Genomic DNA, 18,934 nt, shown 5'->3' with positions numbered 1-18,934 from the left:
TTAAAAATAATTTTTCTATAAAATATAATGACCAAAATACCCCTTAAAACTTTCAGAGGTATTTTGGTCATTTTATTTTATTGAAAATATTTTTTTCTATATTCTTCGCTAGTGTGAGTTTAATAAGAGAATGGATGTCCAAAATTTGGTGTCAAAATAGTTTATAAAATAATAATAATAATAATAATAATAATATAGAGATGTGACATTGTGATTGAGGCAATCTTAACCCTCCATTCAGAATGGAGAGTTGGATAAAGGAGATATAGAACTTCTATACTAAGGGGAAGCATAGAAAGCTTGCCCTTTTTCTATTAGTGTTTTTGTTTGGGAGCTAGTCTAATAAGTAGTAGACGATATGTCCCTATAATTTGGGGTCCTAAAAGTACCCTAGTTAGTTTACTCCCGAGGGAGCATAAAACCATAGAGCATATGTTTCGTTCCCTTGAAAGCAAACCATTCATTTACTCTCTTCTTTTTCTTTTTTTTTTCTTTTTTTTTTTTGTGAACATTAAACAATTTGATATTTACGGCGGGTTTATTGCAAACCATTCATTTACTCCCTCAGGTAAAAGAAGAGCTTGGAAAGTCTTTCAATTTGAAAATTTGGGATCCACTTAAATATCATCTGATGATTATTTTAAAATAAACTGAGTTGGATTTTGAACACTTCAACACATGCATCTTGCTGACCGAAAATTGGATGGTATTCATTCAATTTTGGGACATTATATTTTCAGGCACAGAGAGTATCAATTTGATTTTTATTATTATTTTTCAGTTAGTCTATAGGTAGTAGAGGATATGTCCACAGAATTAAGGGTCCTAAAAATAACCCTAGCTTGGTATTTGCCTGAGAGTAAATAGATAGTTTACCTCCTTGAGAGCATAAAATCATTTGGCAATGAGCATATGCTATGCTCCTGCACGAGAACACTGTTCATTTTCTCCCTTAGGTAAAAGATGTAGTTGGAAAAGAACTTTTTACCTTTTGAAAATCTTGAGTCTGCTTAACTATCATCATAGGATTGTCTTAAAAAAGTAATAATAAATTGGATTTTGGAGACTTAACACAGATCTTGTCGTCTAAAAATTGGATGGTGGTCATTCAATTTCGGGACAATATTTTTTTTCAGATTTATAGAGGATGTATTCGAACTTTTATTTTTCTTTGGAGAGTCTATCGTTAGTAGAGGCTAAAAACACCACTAGCTTTGTTTAAAAAATTATATAAACAAATTGGATTTTGAACACTTAGATCTTACTGTCCAAAATTGGACGATGTTAATTCAATTTTCAGACATTATTTTTTTTTCAGGCTCATAAAGTGTGTATATGATATATTTTTGTTTTTTGTGGAGTTAGTCTTAAAGGTGGTAGAGAATATGTCCCTCAAAGTTGGGTCCTAAAAACACCCCTAGTCTAGCTTGATATTTGCCTGAGGGAGTAAATGGACAATTTACTCACCTGTGAGCATAAAAATCATTTGGCTATGACTGACTGCATATACTATGCTCACGCTAGAGCAAACCGTTGATTTGCTGCCTCAAGTAAAAGATGTACTTGGAAATATTTTTTAGTTTTGAGAATTTCGAATCCACTTAAATATCATCAGATAATTGTTTGGATCAACTAGCAACCTTTCTACTAGTAGGGACAATCTATGTACTGCGACAGTTTCATATAATTAGCAGAAGATTGCTTCATTCTAGACTTATCTAGAATAGCACATGCACCCATAAGAGGCGCTATGTGACATGCATCTCATGAGACTAATCGATCATTTTCCACTATGAGCACCACATACTTCCTGGGCACTTCAAGAAAACCGCTGGTTGCAAAGTCGGTAAAAGGACTAACTGTTTTCAAACTAATAAGAATGAGAGAGACAGACGGATCATAGATATCCAAAGAAACATAGACAAATTCACATACATTCCGGCAGATAAGCAGGCACAACAAGACTGAAGGTCCTTTGTATGCGAAGGAAGTATCTTGTATCTTTTTCTTTCAAACTGCTGCCATTTACTATCGATTAAACAGAGGTGTTTTGCCCATCCATTGGTTGAAGTGCGAATATAATTAACAAGGGTATCTGATGTACCCAAAAATAACAAAAGAGCTCTGTTTAAGACTACCTAAAGGATGGGCTGTTTGTGCATTTCAACATTTGCACATCCGCACACCGTACTCCGAAAACTGCCCTACATTTCCCACACTCCTCTTTAAATAGAGATTCATGTAACTCACTTAGAATTGGTCTTCATCCCATTTACAACAACAACTACCTCCTATAAGACATTTTTGACTCACACAATAACAAACTACCTACTTACAATAACTACCAACCCATTCATAAAACTACCTCCCACTTACAATAATTAACAACTGAACCCATAATGCAATAACTAACTATAACTAACCCACAATAATAACTACTCATTACATGAGATAACCAGCACCACTACACACTAGTGGTTGGTTAAAAGTTTGAATTAATCTTCAACATGTCCCCTTAATTCAAACTGCTTCAACACAGATTAGTTTACGCAACTTGTAGAACTTCACCTATAGAAGAGCTTTAATGAAAATATCAGTAATCTGGTCCATTATGTTGCAATACCACATCTTGATCTACGAGCTCTCAATTAAAATGATGACAGATTTCTCTGTGTTTAGTCCTCCCATAAATGATAGGATCTTTTGTCATTGTAATGGTGGACCTGGTTTCGTAGAGTATATTTGTGGCACCTTCTTGCTTCTTCTTTAAATCAAAGAGGATCCTCCTTAGCCACACGGTTTACATGCTTAACTTGAGCAGCTATGTATTCGACTTTTGAACAAGACAGATCGACACAATGTCGCTGGTTAGTTGCCCAAGATATCATGTCGGACCAAAGACCAATAGCAAAACCTGAAGTACTTTTCCTATCATCCGCACATCTTGTGCAATCACTGTCAGTATAAAATACAAGCTTAAAATTATTAACTTGATCATACTTGATTCTAAAATTCAGTGTTCCCACAAACATGTCTTAAGATTCTCTTAACTTCACCATCTTGGTATTTTCTTGGACAATCTATAAAGCTAAAGTAGGCTCATGGAAAACATTATATCTAGTCCCGTGTGAGTGAGATAAATCAGCCCCCCAATCATGTTTCTATATTCTTTAATATTTGTTTTCTCCACTCCATCATCTATTATAAGTTTTTCATTTGTATTCATGGAAGTTTTTGACGGATTAGAACTAGGCATATTGAACCTTTTCAACAAATCAGAGGTATGCTTTTCTAGAGGTATGCTTTTCTAGACATGAGAAAATTTCATGAGAATCTTCAATGACTTCCAATCATAAAGAAAAAATGTGAAAGACTGAAGTCTGCCATTTCAAACTTTGACATCATATTTTTTCTTGATTCCTTTATCAAACTCAAATAATTTCCTGTAAATATCATGTCATCAACATGTAGTAGGCAAACTATAAGAATTTCATCCATACCTTGGACTTCACATGGAGGGTTGGTTCACTCACACTGTTCTTGAAATTGTTGTCAAGGAAATACTCGTCAATTTTGTTATACCATGCTCTAGGAGCCTGCTTGTGATTTTTGAACACTTTCCCCGATTTGTAGTGTTTAATTGTAGACTTTAATTGTAGACTTTAATTGTAGACTTTATATTCCATACCTTTGACATCCCAGGGGCTTCTCTATACAAACTTCCTCTTGTAATTCTCCATTAAGAAATGTTGATTTGACATTAAATTGGAAAAGTTCCTAACCTTTTTGAGCAGCCAATGCTAAGAATTCTAATAGTATCAATCCTAGCAACAAGTGCAAAAGTTCCTGAAGACTAATAACTGGAATTTGCCGGTATCCTTTGGCAACCAACCAGGCTTTATGCGTTTGTAGAGATCCATCATAATTCAATTTGGATTAGTAAATCTACATGAGTTCGATAGCTTATTTTCCAGGGGGTAGGTCCACCAATCTCTACGTTTTATGTCTTTCAATTGCACTCATTTCCTCCATAGCATGAACCCACTCTTTCTTTGTAGTTGCATCTTCAAAACAAGTAGGTTTCAAGGCAAAAAAAATGTAAATTCATACAATTGATAAATATCATAAGACTACTTACCTACCTTGGAGATGACTCTGAGAATTCAATTTGAGATGTAGATGGGCTTGCCGTTGCACTTGGAGATTCTTCTTCCTCTTCTACAAGTTAAAGGATATTTTTTTACACCACTTTCCCAATATCAAGTATTATTCTTGTTAAAGAAAACATCTCGACTTATAATCAACTCCTTTTTCTGAAGGGTTAGAGCCAACAAAAATGCATTTTGTACTCTTATTATCTAATTTTTGTCAATTTGCAGAAGTAATATGAGCATAGGCAATAGAACCAAATACCTTTATGTGACTTGCATTCGGAAGTAATATGAGCATAGGCAATAGAACCAAATACCTTTATGTGACTTGCATTCGGTTTTCTCCCATACCAAATCTCGCATGGAGTTTTTACCTGCTTTTGTAGGAAATTGACTCAGTAGATAAACTGATGTTGTCACAGCTTCAACCCAAAAAATATTTGGAATTCCTTTTTCCTTTAACATGCATCTCACAACATCCACAATTATCCGATTCTTACGCTCTACGACTCCATTTTGTTGTGAAGTGAAGCTAGTTGTAAGTTCTCCATGAATTCCTGCAGTTCTGCAAAGCATAAAAAAATCCTTCAGTAAGTAATATTAGACAGAAACCACTTCGATTCTCAACATAGCCTTGAATAGCAAAACATTTTGAAGGAGCTTCAGATTTTCTTTCTTAAGGAAGTAAACCTATGTCATTCTACTGTAGTCATAAACAAAGGCAAAAAAGCATTTAATTCCACCAAAAGGAACAGTTTACATATGACCACAAGTATTTGCATGCACAAGTATCAAGCGCTCATTTGCTCACCAAGACTTGCCCACTTGAAATGGGATTCGATGTTATTTTCTGTATACACATGATTCTCATATTTTTCCAGCATCATGTACCATAGGTAAACCAACGACTATTATTTTTCTATGCAATAAATCCAAGCTACCAAAATTCAAGTGCAGGTATCTTTTATGCCATAAAAAGAATCATCACACGACTCAACATTAAATACATTGAATGTAAGCTCAGAAAATTTAAGAGGAAACATTTTATTTGCATTCAGAAAGATCAACATTTGCATTAAGACAAAGGAGAAAAAAATTTCTTCATTAACTTTTTCGTCTTTTATTTCTTCCTCATGAAAATTTGCCCGACAGTCCTTTTCAATTAGAGCACTGAAGTAAATTACAAACCTTATTTTTATAGCAACAATATTTTACAAGATGGCCTATATTTTTGCACTTGTAATACTGATCATCATAATTACCTCTATTAGAATGTTGTTAATTTTGGGTTCTTCCTTTACCGTGAAACTTTTGCTCCCCTCCTCCTCCCATCATTCCTTTTTTCTGATGATGTTCACCTTTACCCGAACATGTCTTTAGATCAAGTTTCATTGAATAACCTATTCAACTGATTTTCTGCTGATCTATTCATCCTTTCCTCACGTGCTTGAAGATAGCATATGAGATGTTTCAAAGATACAGTAGTTAATATTTTATATTCCTCAATTGCAACAACAACATGACCAAATTTAGTACCAAGGCTTCTCAAAACCTTTTCAACAATTTTTTGATCATTTAATATTTCACCGAGAGGTCTTCGTGTGGAAAAAAATTTGAATAGATATAGAATTTTTTCATTGACAAAGTCTCAAATTCGCTATTGGGAGTTTGCGATTTCACAGTTTTTGCCTGATTAATTTTTTAATTTCCATCTCAAGGCAAGTCCAATCATCATCATTGTCAAAGCCTTTTTCCAACTAATTGGAGTCGGCTAAACGTATCCTGCTCTATTAAGGGCCATATCCTCAGTGATATTAGTTATTGGTGGCCCTTAAAGGCCTTATGCCCTTATGAGAATATGTAATCAATATTTTGATATAGTGAAACAAAGAACTATAGTGGGAGTATGGTCCAGAGGGACCGAGATTGGCAAATGATGTTTACCGAGACTCAGAATAGGCTTAACGCGCTAGGCTAGTCGAGTTACAAAATCCTAAATACCTGGGCATAGAGCACAACCAATGAGGGTTAGCAGGGTTATCACTTGATGAGGTCGGAGTTTCTCAGGATAGTGAGCCAAGGGGCTATGTAGCCCTTGTGTGTGATTGGTAGGCATGTAGGGATGAGGGCCAAAACTTCATCTTACACCATCACATGGAATGTACATATGATAGCCATATCAGGAAGTAAATCACCACTTAGGGCAATACATGTACATGTGCGAGAGATACCCCCATATGCATCATAGAGTTGTGTGCACAGGTTTGTGTGACCTTGGATTTGTCCATAGAGGAGAACCTATAATCCATAAACTAGGATTGTGTCCCCTCACCTATTGGCTGACTTTGATAGCCCAATCATGCACCCCCGCACTGGTCTGTAGGTCAAGGGAACTGCTGGGTCACCTTGAGAAAGTGGGTGTGATTATAATCCTTAATAGAAGATGAAGTGCTTCAACAAAATTAATATTTCCCTCACTTAGTTGGATCCAAATTCCATCAAAAATAATTTAGGATTAATTATTTTGACCTTAAATGATTTTTAGATTAATAGATTGATTTTTTAGAAGTCTCTGGATATATTATTTTCTCAATAAATGAATTTATAAATTGTCTAAATTGAATTTTTAGTATTTTAATATTCAGAGAGAAAAATAAAATAAATTAAGATTTTCTAAATATCATTTTATACGTCATAAAATATATGGGGCCCACTATGGGCTATGAGCCTCATCATAAAAGATCATGTGGGTGGTGCATGGGGCCCACTAGAAGCCCCACTTATTGCATCTTGTTTCCTATTTTGTGTTGAGGACATCAAGGCACTCAATCAAGTTGAAATAAAAAAGGAAAGTTTTGAAAATTAAAGAGATTTGATTTTCAAATAAAGCATGTCTAAGAGAGAGCATAGAAACAAAAGGAATATGTAATATATTTCATATTTTATTTAATTGATGGGATTAGGTTAAAGAAATTGAAGGATAAGGTTCTAGCACCTTCCTTTTAATCATGATGGCCGATCTAAGGAATGTAAGATTAAGATCTCTTAATTCATAGGTCTCTTTTGATCAATGGTCTAGATGGCTAACCCTAAGAAACTTAACCCGAATATAAGTTTATAAATAGCCTCTATGGGGATCTCATTCTCTACACATCTCATCTCTCTCTCTTCTCTCACAAGGTGGCACACCACGCTCTCCCTCTCTGATCTCTCATCTCTCATAGCCTCCCTCTCTAAGAAAAATATGGAAAGAGAAATTAGGGGGCACTCCCCATAGCCTTAAGAGCCTAAGAGAGGGGCAACGCTCAACATAATTAGGTATTCTAGCTCCACCATTGCTCTCTTATTTGATTAAGGATGATAGCGTAAAGTTCTCCATACTTTGAAGATCTAAGATAAACCTTGATCTCGTGCGCCATCGAAGGAAGATACTCGGAGTGGAGTGCGCTAAAGTTCAGTTGAGGTAATCTTTTAGCAATTTATTTCTATGCTTTGCAATTTATGTTTCTTGGTCCCTACAAGAGTTTGTGTATTTTTGTTTATTGAATAAAAGAGTTTTTATTCGTGGCAGCAAGTGAAAACATCATTTACAATTCATTCTTGTTTATTTTGAGTTTATTTTATTGTATTTGGATCTCTGTAAGTGTTCTAGCCGGTAGAAAAGAAGAAAATTAAAAACTATATATAATATGCTAGTTCAAGCTTTCAAGTGAGGCCATAAATTCCCATATCTTTTATCACTACTTCCAATTATATCCTTTTGGGCCTATCCCCTGCCCTTCTTTAACCTTCCACTTAAACTAACTCGTATCTCCTAGCAGGTGTTGTACTGGGTCTGCACTGTACATGACCAGACCACTTAAGTCTACTTTCTCTCATCTTATCGCCTATTGGAGCCCCACATAATTTTTCCCAAATGTATTCATTTCAAATTCTACCTTGTTTGTCTTGCCACTCATCCATCTAAATATCCTCATCTCAGCTATACTCATCTTACGAGTATATTATTTCTTGACCATCCAACATTCCGCCCCAGAAAGCAAAACTAATTTCATAGTTATCCTATAGAATTTTCTCTTCTACAAGTTCAATGCTTCCTTTAATGGTTTTGCAACCAATATTCTCGGAGATATTGCTCATCCATAGGCTGTTGAATGTAAAACAAGGCCTTGGCATCCTTCTTTTAGCTTTTCCTTCAACTCCGCTCTTTGGGCTGCAATAATCCTTCCTTCCTGATTATTATATCTTGCATATCCATTCTCAAATAATTGCTATAAACCATAATCGATAAACATAATTTTAATTTTAATGCTCTAAAATTGATAATTCTCACTTTTGAATATGGGAACGATTTGTTGAGAAATAAGTTACAACATTACTAGTGCTTAGAATTGTTTTTACCTTCTCTTTTTTTTTATTTGTTCTTTTCTTCCTTATATCCTTCACAACATCCACACTGGGATTGTTGTTGAACATGGCTCTGATATCAAGTTTTGCTGAGATTTTTGCAACACTAACAATTACAAGAGAGAAGGCAATAGAGAAAACAAACAACAAAACAAATGGATCATCATCATCATCATCATTTTAGCCTTTTCCCAATTAATTGGATCGACTACATGAATCCTAGTTCTCCATTCTGCTCTATTAAAGGCCATATCCTCAGTGAGGCCATAAGTTCCCATATCTTTTTGGATTACTTCAAACCACATCTTTTGAGCCTACCTCTTTCCCTTTTCAGTCCTTCCACTTGAACTAATTTGCACCTCCTAAGAGGTGTTATACGTGGTCGATGCCACACATGGCCAAGCCACCTAAGTCTACTCTCTCTCATTTTATCGCCTATTGGTGTCACGCCTAAATTCTCTCTAATAGACAAAACAACAAATGGATGAACAATAAAAATACTTTTTCATTAACTCTCTGCAACTAGGGGTGGGATTGGGTCGACCCAACTAGGTCTAAGTTAGACCCAACCCAATTTAGATCCGGGTTAGGTCCAAGTCAATTGGAGGGGTCTGGTCGAGTTCGGGACTATAAATAAAAAATATGTAGAAAATTATTCTATATATTTCATGCTACATAATTAGTATTATTTATATGTAATTTATACCAATATATTTGGTCAAGTTAGCCTTAACTCAGGCTTAGGCCAAGGCAGGTCAAGGTGTTTAGGTATGATTTTGAACTATTCCTAACTGTGTCATTTTATATCCTCGAGAAGCCTTACTCACTTATTTAAATTTTGCATGAAAGAAATCAGATTTGGAAGGGTATTAAACTCACATAAAACTGGAGTTTAATTCTAGGTATGATTTGAAGTACCACGGATATATGTCTAATTATGACTACCTTAGTCTGGATTTTGATTCTGATTGCATACTAACCTAGATTTGCCCATTACGAGACTCTCCGGTGAATGTGAATCACTTGCAAGACTCTGGTGAATCGACTCCCTGCTCCAATAGATACAATACTTATAAACACTTCCCATTTATTTTACTTCATGTTTTCCAGTGCATAAGACCTTATTCATTTTCAAAATATATCACTGACAAATATACCCCTATTTACCCCCTTTATTTTACAAACTTTGAGGTTTGAAGATTTGTAAGCACATTCCAAATGACAACAAAACTCAAAAACTTGTTGGAAGGGTAGCATGGAAATATTTAACCTTTTCTACAAGTAACTCCTGACAGAAGATACTACATTCTACGAGAATGACGCGCCAAATAAAAATATGACGCAACACACGTTTTGGATGAGATGAATACTTTAGAAATACAACATTCGCACAAGACCACGTGTTATTACCAAAGCATGACACGAGGACCACTACATGCATTTCATCGCAACTATTAGACACGATCAAGAACAACTAATCGAAGTGTTGGATGACTACAAATAGCCTATCAAGGCAAGATACAAACATAGGAGAGATCATAGATGCTCACAAAATATTTTTATGTACACTATTACATATTTGTATGAACAAATTCTGCAAGCAGGCACAACAGCAAGACTTGCTAGTTCTTTCTTTTTTATGCTTCTCTTCTTGATAATTCATCTGTGATTAATTAAACAGAGGTATTTCACATCTCTATTGTAAGAGACGGTGAATGTTATTACCAAGACATCCACAGATACCTTGGAACTGTTCGATTTGTTTTGTGCCCTTTTCACATTTCAACGTAAGATCACCTTAATACAAGGTCAAGTGGATCCAGAACCTAGACCCAGTAGGGTCAAGCCCTCTTGTAAGATGCTATGTACATTATATTAGAAACTAGACCCAGTCGGGTCAAGCCCTGCTGTAATTGTTATATAATAGTACATTATATTAGAAACTAGCACAGGCACGTGGGCTGCACGTGATTTATTGTGCAAGTGAAAAGGAAGGTCACAACATATAACATAAACCAATGTAATGTATATAACATATTTATCTATTTAATATCATGATGTTTAAAAGAACATTGCCATTATAACTATCAAGCAATTGTTGTACATAGGTAATGCTGGTATTTCAAAAACAAAATAATGATAACAATATTAAGAAAAGATTCTACACAATAAAAAGGAGACACAAATACATGAAAAACCAAAAACATAACAAAGAGTGATGAATGGTTATGCTTGCAAATAGCCAAAATCTAATATTCTCTATTGACAGTGTTGTATTCTGTAAAAAAGCAAAGGAAAATGCAAAAAGAAAAAGAGTATTATCCCTAAATAACAAAAAGAGAGCCAAAGTCTAATACTCTCTATTGACAGTGTTGTATTCTGTAAAAAAGAAAAGGAAAAAGCAAAAAGCAAAACGAAAAAAAGAGTATTATCCCTAAATAACAAAAAAAGAGAGTATATATTCATTGCTAATGTCCATCTTTTTTTATGATTCAGTTTCACTCTCTTGACTGGTATTTCTTCATATTCATCTCTGCAACAACATTGCTCTACAGGAACCTCACCTCCATTCAAAATAAATATCATTGACAATAAATCAAAGAAAATAGATTAAAATACAGCTAACTTATAAAATATTTATCAATCTACCCAATATTAAGTGTTGCAACTCATAATCATGTGTATTTCAATTAGCTTTTCGAAATGAAATGAACAAAAACAGATGAAATATTAAACAATTCAATTAGGTGTATTTTTCGATAAATATCCCAAATAACAAGACCATCAAAACCAAGAGTCTGAAGAACTTTAGATTGAGAGAAGGAGGTGGTGATATCCATTTAGCATGTGAGCTCATTATATTGTTGAGTTAGCCTGGCTTTTAACTCACAATCTTGAGAGAGCAAGGTTTTTGAGCTGCTCATACCATGCAATTATATTGAATGTTGAGAGAATTGTGTTCTAGATATGGTATTTGGATATCTTCCACTAAAACTCTGTACAAAACTCTTTGAACATGTTATTGTCTTGTTACAAATTCTAGTAAGAGGCAAAAGAATGGTGAAATATCCCACTAAGTTGAGTATAATTTAAATTCGTATGTCCTATGTTCACTTCATCTAGGGGCCGTTTGGATATCTATTAGGTGACAATAGATTACAAGGAAATATGGCATTTCTACTGTTTGGGTACACTTAATCGTAAGGAAATGGAAAGACATTACGTGAGATTTCCCCAAAAATCAGGAAATCCATTATGCACGGTGATAAGTGAAAATCTATTACACAGGTAATTTTGGAAATCTTTTGCGTGGGTTTTTGCCTACCTAACCTGATTAAAAAAATATTCTCTTCTCTTCTCTTGTAAGCCTCTTTCTTCATAATAACTTCTCTTGTAAGCCTCTCTCTTCATAATAACTTCTCTCGTAAGCCCTCTCTTCATAATAACTAGCATAGTTGATCCCTCCCCTCATCTGAAGTCATATAAAAACAAAAATAATAAAATTAAAAATGAGTAATCAATCATAAATTAGACAACACAATCATAATAAAAAAGCTCGACCCCTCATCTGAAGGCATCAGCTGTCATATAAAAACAAAAATAATAATATAAAAATTAGTAATTAATGATAAATTACACAACACAATCATAATAAAATATTTCACACAACATAATCCTCATAAGAGATTACTAAAATCTCAATTGAAATAACATACATCTTTAGTCTCCTATAATACCTCAAAATTTTATACTCCAATTACCAAACCTTCTAGTTTATTAATCAAACTTCTTCTTATTTTTTAACTCGTACCATTGAGATTTTGAATTTAGTATCATAAATTTATTATTTGATTGAAATTATATTGAGAGACATTTGGAAGCCTTCTATAAAAAATAAATAAAAATAAGGCTTATCATGATAAAATCATGTTATTCCAATCATATTGTTATTCCAATAACTTATCATTTTGAAACCAACGTCATGCTAGAAGGCATGTGATTCCATGCAAGTGCCGAAGGCATGTAAAATAAGTAGGAAATAGTGTCATGATGACTGTAAAATGGTACAAGTTATTATTAAAAAATCTTTTTGGAATGGTGATGATGTTATTATTAGAAATCTTTTTTGAATGGTGTGATGATCATTTTAATTCCATATTTTAGTGAAATTTGTGACAAAAAAGAAAGAAATGATAATTCTGCATTTTAGTGCAATTATGTGACAAAAAAGAAAGAAATGATAGTTTATAGGAACATGTTGGTAAAATGTTGGTAATGCATTTCCTATATTTCTTCCAGACATAGCCAAACAATAACAATGTATTTCCCAAGTTTCATCTAAATACTATCCAAACAGTAACAATCAATTTACAGGCAATGTATTCATGCTACCAGTAAATAATTTCCTTTGTGATTACAACAGAATTAATGGGAAGCCATATTGCCAGCGAACAAATTTCTTGATAACTTCAATGAAGGGGATACTTTTTATAGCTTGTTTTGAACTCTCTCTCTCTCTCTCTCTCTCTCTAACATGGATATGAGCTCTTTGTTTGTCTCCCAAATATGAAGGCCCATTCAGCTCACCCTCTAAAGCTTTTTTGTCCTTAAAAGACAATTGAAAACCCTTAAAACATTATTACTTTATGTTCTTCAAAATGCCTGTCTTATATCTTTGCAATATTCACACCTCATTATCTCCATTTTCTCTTCTCTTGCCTCCGCTCCCAAGGAACCAAACCCATCTGCCCCCTTTTCTCTTGTCTCTATATATTCATTGTTGTGGTCATTAATCCTCTTTGTAAGCTAGAAATAAATACATATCAAAAGTAGGTTTTGATTTGAGGATAAATGTATACGCAGCTTGTGATTTTGTATGCCTTCATGCATACACCAAGATTCAGATATTGTGTCTTAGTAGAAGAAAGAATAGTCATTGATAAACGTACTAAGTATTTCAAGTTCACATATATTTATACCCATCTATGCCCAGTAACATAAATTATTTCAAGGCTTAATTCAAATAAGTTTTTGAACTCATCACGTTGAGCTATATCCTGTTGAGGCACTTTACCAAACACTTGGTGTGAATTGTAACCACACAGTACGCTATGAAGATTCCTGCAAGTCTATTACCTTTAGTCAAACCTTAGGTTGTGTACTGCATGTTCTTAAATAACAAATTACAAAAAGAAGTTAAGAGTTGTTACAACATAGTTGTTCTTGATTTTGAATATAATACAATCATATATAAGAACATGGAGGTACCCAATGGATCAAAAGCAAATAATCTCCATAAAAACTGAAGAAAATAAAAATATAAAGGAAAAAAAGCTATATATGGATGGTCTACAAATCACTAGTAAAGGAACTATAAATAGAAAGACCAGAATAAACAATAAATAAATCTCTCTCATAAATACAATGACCTTCTTCCCTCTCTCTAGATTATATAGGCATGTAAATGCCCAAACCCAAAGCCCAAATTATAGGGATGAAATATGGAGAAAGCATCAAGATTGTTCCTAAATATATTTCCACTTCTTACTTCACTATTGCAAAAAAAAAAAAAAACAATCACAAAAACTAGGATCAAAATATTCCTTTTGAAAACAATTGAGACATGCAAATGAATGAGCGAGAATACATGTAACTTACCCACTCGACAACTAATTTTTTTCTTGCAGTGGAAACAACTGAAAACTTGCTATGAACTTCCAATGAAAGCTTGATAAAGAAATTTGCCTTGTCATTTTGGGGTGACCATTGGAGGCAGAACTCATTCTTTTAATGGATGTTGCTGATTTTGAGAAGGAAGGCAGTCTCAATGAGAACATAAATCATGATTCTAGAGAGAGAAAGAAAAGGAAGAAATCAGAGATGGTAAGGAGGCCAAAGAAAAAGTTCACCTAGTCTCTCTCTCTCACATGCATTTGTTATCAGGGACGCTTCGCCTTCCTCTCAACTTCACTTACCATGCCTCAAAACTGTTCTGTTCAATGGGTGATGCAACATCTTCCTAACAAAACACGCTCCCAAAAGGCAAGTGAACACCAAAAAACCCCTTACAAAAAAAAGAACAAAAGAAATCAATGTACCTGGTTATGGGAGAAATTTTGTGAGGCCTCAAGGCTTCGAGCAAATGTTGAGTTTACCTAATGAGATTCAAAGAATACGAGCACAAGGCTATGGGAGAGTTTAAAACATTCCATCACTAAAACAAAAATTTTAAAAAAAATACCTCTTTTTGCAGATTTGGAGGTTCGTTCTCAGCAATCTTTTTACTGTTGGCTCTTGGATTCTCTCTATGGCAATAGTAATATATAATCGCTTTCTATGGCAATAGTACTGTTCGCTCTTGGATTCTCTCTATGGCAAGCTTTGTGACAGCAAAACATATTTTCATCTTTATTTATAAAGTTTAAAGCTTAAAAAATAGTGCAGATCGACATCTATAAAATCTTGAAAATTGATGGTTCAAAACTGCGTTACAAAATACACTATTTTAAAAACTTGAAATCTATTTTTTTCTCATGTCCATGCATCATGATGTGAGATTATCAATTTGAGGATATTTGAGCATCAAAACATCTCCTAGGGAAATTTTTGAGGTAGGATCAAAATTGATTGTTTAGAGCCTCGCCTCGATATAAACTTTTCCCTAAAATAAATATTACATCTAAAATATTTGAGTCAGGTCGGATCATGTCAACCTAGACCCATACCTGACCCATCAGGTCCAAAAATAGAACCCAGACCCATACCAAGCTTGACTCTTCAGTTAGGTACCATTTGATAACTTTCACTACAGTCTCCGTGGGAATCACCTCTGCTATTAACTTTTTTAGATTATGGGATGCAGGTAAAAATTGTTAGTGTGAAAGCTGGAAACCTGTTTGATAAACCTGTTTAATAAAATATGGTGCTGATAATTTCAACTGTTTGGTAATCAAAAAGCTACAAATTACCTGTAATATTATTCATTATGTATCAAAAAGCCACAAATTACCTGTAATATTATTCATTATGTATTTCATTGATGTAACGCTACCTTGAAGAAAAAGATAATGTATCATTCAACTATAAATAGCAAACCCATATCCAACAGCTATGAACCCCTAAGTAAATCTTTACTTGAAAAGGTTCAATGTATACAATACAAAAGTATGAGAATAATAAGTAATAAAATAATAAAATTGTACGTCTTAATAATATGAACATCCTGATTCCCACCCCAATTCACATAGTTTGGTCCCTGACCCTTGCCAAACCTCAATTGCCTGCTCATCTTTCCTAGCCAAAACCATCAAATTCACACCAAAATCCAAATGTGTAATCCTACTTAATCCCACTTTCTCCCTACTCCCCATCACATTCTTCCTGAACACTCTTTCTTTACCACCCATCAACACTTTCAGACCACTCCTCCACATTCTCAACCCTACTGGAAAACACATTATTTCCATTTCCATCAGTCTTATGATTCACATCTTCTCTCTTCCCATTTCCACTCATAACTTTACAACTTCACCCAAAGAAACCCATCTCACTAGAACCCGATCTCCTCAAATTCATCATGTAAACCTCACCTGAAACCGACCCAACTTTTTAAAGCCCCCAAATCCCATCATTCACTGTAACATCACCACAACAATTCGCCTTTTCTTTGATCTCAGAAACCTTAGAGTCAGACCTTATATCCCATAATTTAATGGACCTCAGGCAACCTAGAGGCCCACTGTAGGAGCAAGAAGCCATTAAGAGGCTTTGGGAAGAAACCCAGTTGAGCTTGTAGCTGGAATTGAATATCCAATCTTAACCCCCCCCCCCCCCCCCCCCCGTCTCTCTTCATGACCGAGGTTGATAAAAGGAGTGAAACTCGCTCTATCAAATACCTGAATCAGATTTGAGTTTTTTCAAAAAGATTCGAAGCTTGCAAAGAGAAATTCAGATAAAACCCCAATTGCCTGTACTGATGAGTCAATTGGGTGATCCCAATTTAGGGTTTTGATGCCCAATCCACCATTGATATCAAGGATCCTCACTCCTAAATAGTATGAAGCTCCTGCAGCTGCAATTGAGGGAGAGAGAAAGAGAAAGAGCAGTGTTTGCAATAACAACCCACTACAAGACATTGTTTACTCCCACTTACAATAACTAATAACCCACAAATAATCAACTCCCACTTTGTAGCTCAACTCATTATATAATAACTAACCACACTGACTCCTATAATAAGTAACTATTACATGAGAACGATACAAGTTTGAATTGATCTTCAATACAGGGGACAACCATTGATGAAAAATCTGTTATTGTATTACCAATGTGTTGTACATATTGCCCCATTAGTCAGGCCTCACCTCCTTTGAGCATTTCATTGATGGCCGCTTTTAAAGAAGATTGCGACGACCCTCCTTCTTCCAACGCCTTCATCGCCGCCTCCTTCAGTTCTTTTGCACGCTTTCTCACTCTTCGCCCCTCCTCCTCCTCTTCCATCAAAGCCCTCACTCTGCTCCCTAATTCCTCAGCCCTCACCACCCCATCCTCCCCCATCTCCACCTCCAAAGCCACTCCCAATTCTCTCACTAACACCAACGCGTTCAGCCTCTGCTCCGCATACAGCGGCCATGCAACCATTGGCACCCCATGCCACAGACTCTCCAGAGTCGAGTTCCACCCGCAATGCGAAACAAACCCCCCGACTGCAGGGTGTGCGAGCACAGCCACCTGTGGCACCCACTTGGGCCACACCATCCCGTACTCCTGAGTACGCTCTGCGAATCCTTCTGAAAGAGGCTCGCTGTCGTGGGAGGTGGTGCGAAGGGACCACAGGAACCGCTGGCCGCTCTGCTTGAGCCCCAGTGCCATCTCATTTGTCTGGTGCGCAGAGAACGCACCAAGGCTGCCGAAGCACAAGAACACGACCGAGCCATGGGGCTGCTTGTCGAGCCACTGCAAGCATTGGTGTCGCTCGCCACCGGCAGGCAGGTCATGGAGGTTGAGGAGGGGGCCAACAGTGTAGATGGTCGGCATGGGGTGTTCGGGCAAGCAGAGCCCCTCTCGCAATGCCTTGAGTGTCAGGGGCTCAAGCTCCGCAAAGGTGTTGACGATAATCCCCTTCGACTCCCGTAACCGGCGGCAGTGGTACAGAAACCACTTGTAGGCGTCGTTGGTCTTGTCCTGGAAGGCAACCGGCATGTCAATTGGAGGCACGGGCGGCAATCCGGGAACAGGGATGGGATTCTTCCAATCCCTGAATTCACATGGGATCTGCTCGTGGAGGGTGGGGAGGAAGAGCATGAGGGAGAGGAAATTGGCACCAGAGGTGAAGAAGATATAAGATGGGACATCAGCTTCTTTGGCGGCGTCCAGCAGGGTGGTGCAGAAGAAGTCAGTAACAAAAGCGTGAACAGGGAATGACGGGCTGGAGAGGGATTTCAGGGCTTCGGTGACGAAGGGCTTGTGAGCAGCGGCAAAGAGCGATCTGATGGTTTGGGGTCTCATATCAGAGGTGGGCGAGAAATTAACAGGGGGCAATTTGAGGAAGCGGAGGCGGGTGGGGGAGTAGGACGACGAGATGCGGGAGATGTAAGGGTCGGTGGTGGCGGCGTCGAACGGGTGGTCATGGGGTGTGAGGATGGTGATGGAGAGGAGAGAGTGGTTGCGGATGAGGGTTTTTGCGAGCTCGACCATGGTCACGAGGTGGCCAATGGGGGGCAAAGGGAACATCACTACCTGAACCTCTCTAGCGTTTTCCATGGTGCCTATCTCTCTCTCTCTCTCTGCTAGGCCTCCTCCTCTACCTCTCTCTCCGCTCCGCTGCTCCTCCCGCCGCCTTTCTACCCCTCCCCTCTCTTTTTTCCTTTAATTGCAAGGGGCGTCAGGGCAGCAGTACAGTGCCTGAGTGGTACTGTTACTTGGGTGTGGTTCGTATGAAGTTGACTATCTTTAGAGCGCGTATGATAGAACTTCACTTTACTGTTTCATAGAAAAACACAACTTAACTATGGGATTTCACTTTATTGTTCATCTTTTGTTTTTATGCATTAAAAAATATGTGTTTGATAACGGGTAGCACGTTTATAAACGGTAAATTGTGAATTCTTAGGCGAATTATAAATTAAAAGTTACTGAAGAAGTTTTTGGTTTATGTGATATCTTCGGTAGGAAGTTAAAAAGTTTTTGGTTTATGTATTTGATACCTTCTTGAAAAGTTAAGAAAGTTTTTCGTTTTTGTGTTTGATAACCTCTTGAAAAATTAATGACGTTCGAGGTATCTATATTGGATTAGTTTTAAATAGGCAAGATGTAAAATGTTAAAATTGAGAACTAGATATTATTTATTTTTATTAATTTGTATAATATTATTTTTG

General features: G+C 36.2%; 1 protein-coding gene across 3 annotated transcripts; it reads right to left on the bottom strand.

Moving 5' to 3' along the window:
* Nucleotides 1-4,321: 4,321 nt before the first annotated feature.
* LOC18448124 (anthocyanidin 5,3-O-glucosyltransferase) lies at nt 4,322-18,412 on the bottom strand. 3 transcript variants are annotated; one of them, XR_967114.3, is made up of 3 exons: nt 16,922-18,412; nt 11,889-12,030; nt 4,322-4,716 (listed from the first exon to the last, which is right to left on the bottom strand). XR_967114.3 is itself a non-coding variant. In XM_020675911.2 (2 exons), the coding sequence occupies exon 1, from the start codon at nt 18,318-18,320 to the stop codon at nt 16,911-16,913; it is 1,410 nt and encodes a 469-aa protein (XP_020531570.1). In that variant the 5' UTR covers nt 18,321-18,412; the 3' UTR covers nt 4,322-4,716; nt 16,883-16,910. The 3 variants fall into 3 exon arrangements, 2 of the variants coding, with proteins under 2 accessions (XP_020531570.1, XP_006858262.2); XM_020675911.2 differs by lacking the exon at nt 11,889-12,030 and having other exon boundaries at nt 16,883-18,412; XM_006858200.4 differs by lacking the exon at nt 11,889-12,030.
* Between the last annotated feature and the right edge of the window lie 522 nt (nt 18,413-18,934).

Source organism: Amborella trichopoda, chromosome 2 (assembly GCF_054954075.1).
Source record: "Amborella trichopoda isolate Santa Cruz 75 chromosome 2, AtrichopodaSantaCruz75HAP2 v2.0, whole genome shotgun sequence".
Lineage (NCBI taxonomy): Eukaryota > Viridiplantae > Streptophyta > Magnoliopsida > Amborellales > Amborellaceae > Amborella > Amborella trichopoda.
The sequence above is the reverse complement of the archived record's forward strand: the minus strand, read 5'-3'. Positions and strand labels throughout refer to the sequence as shown.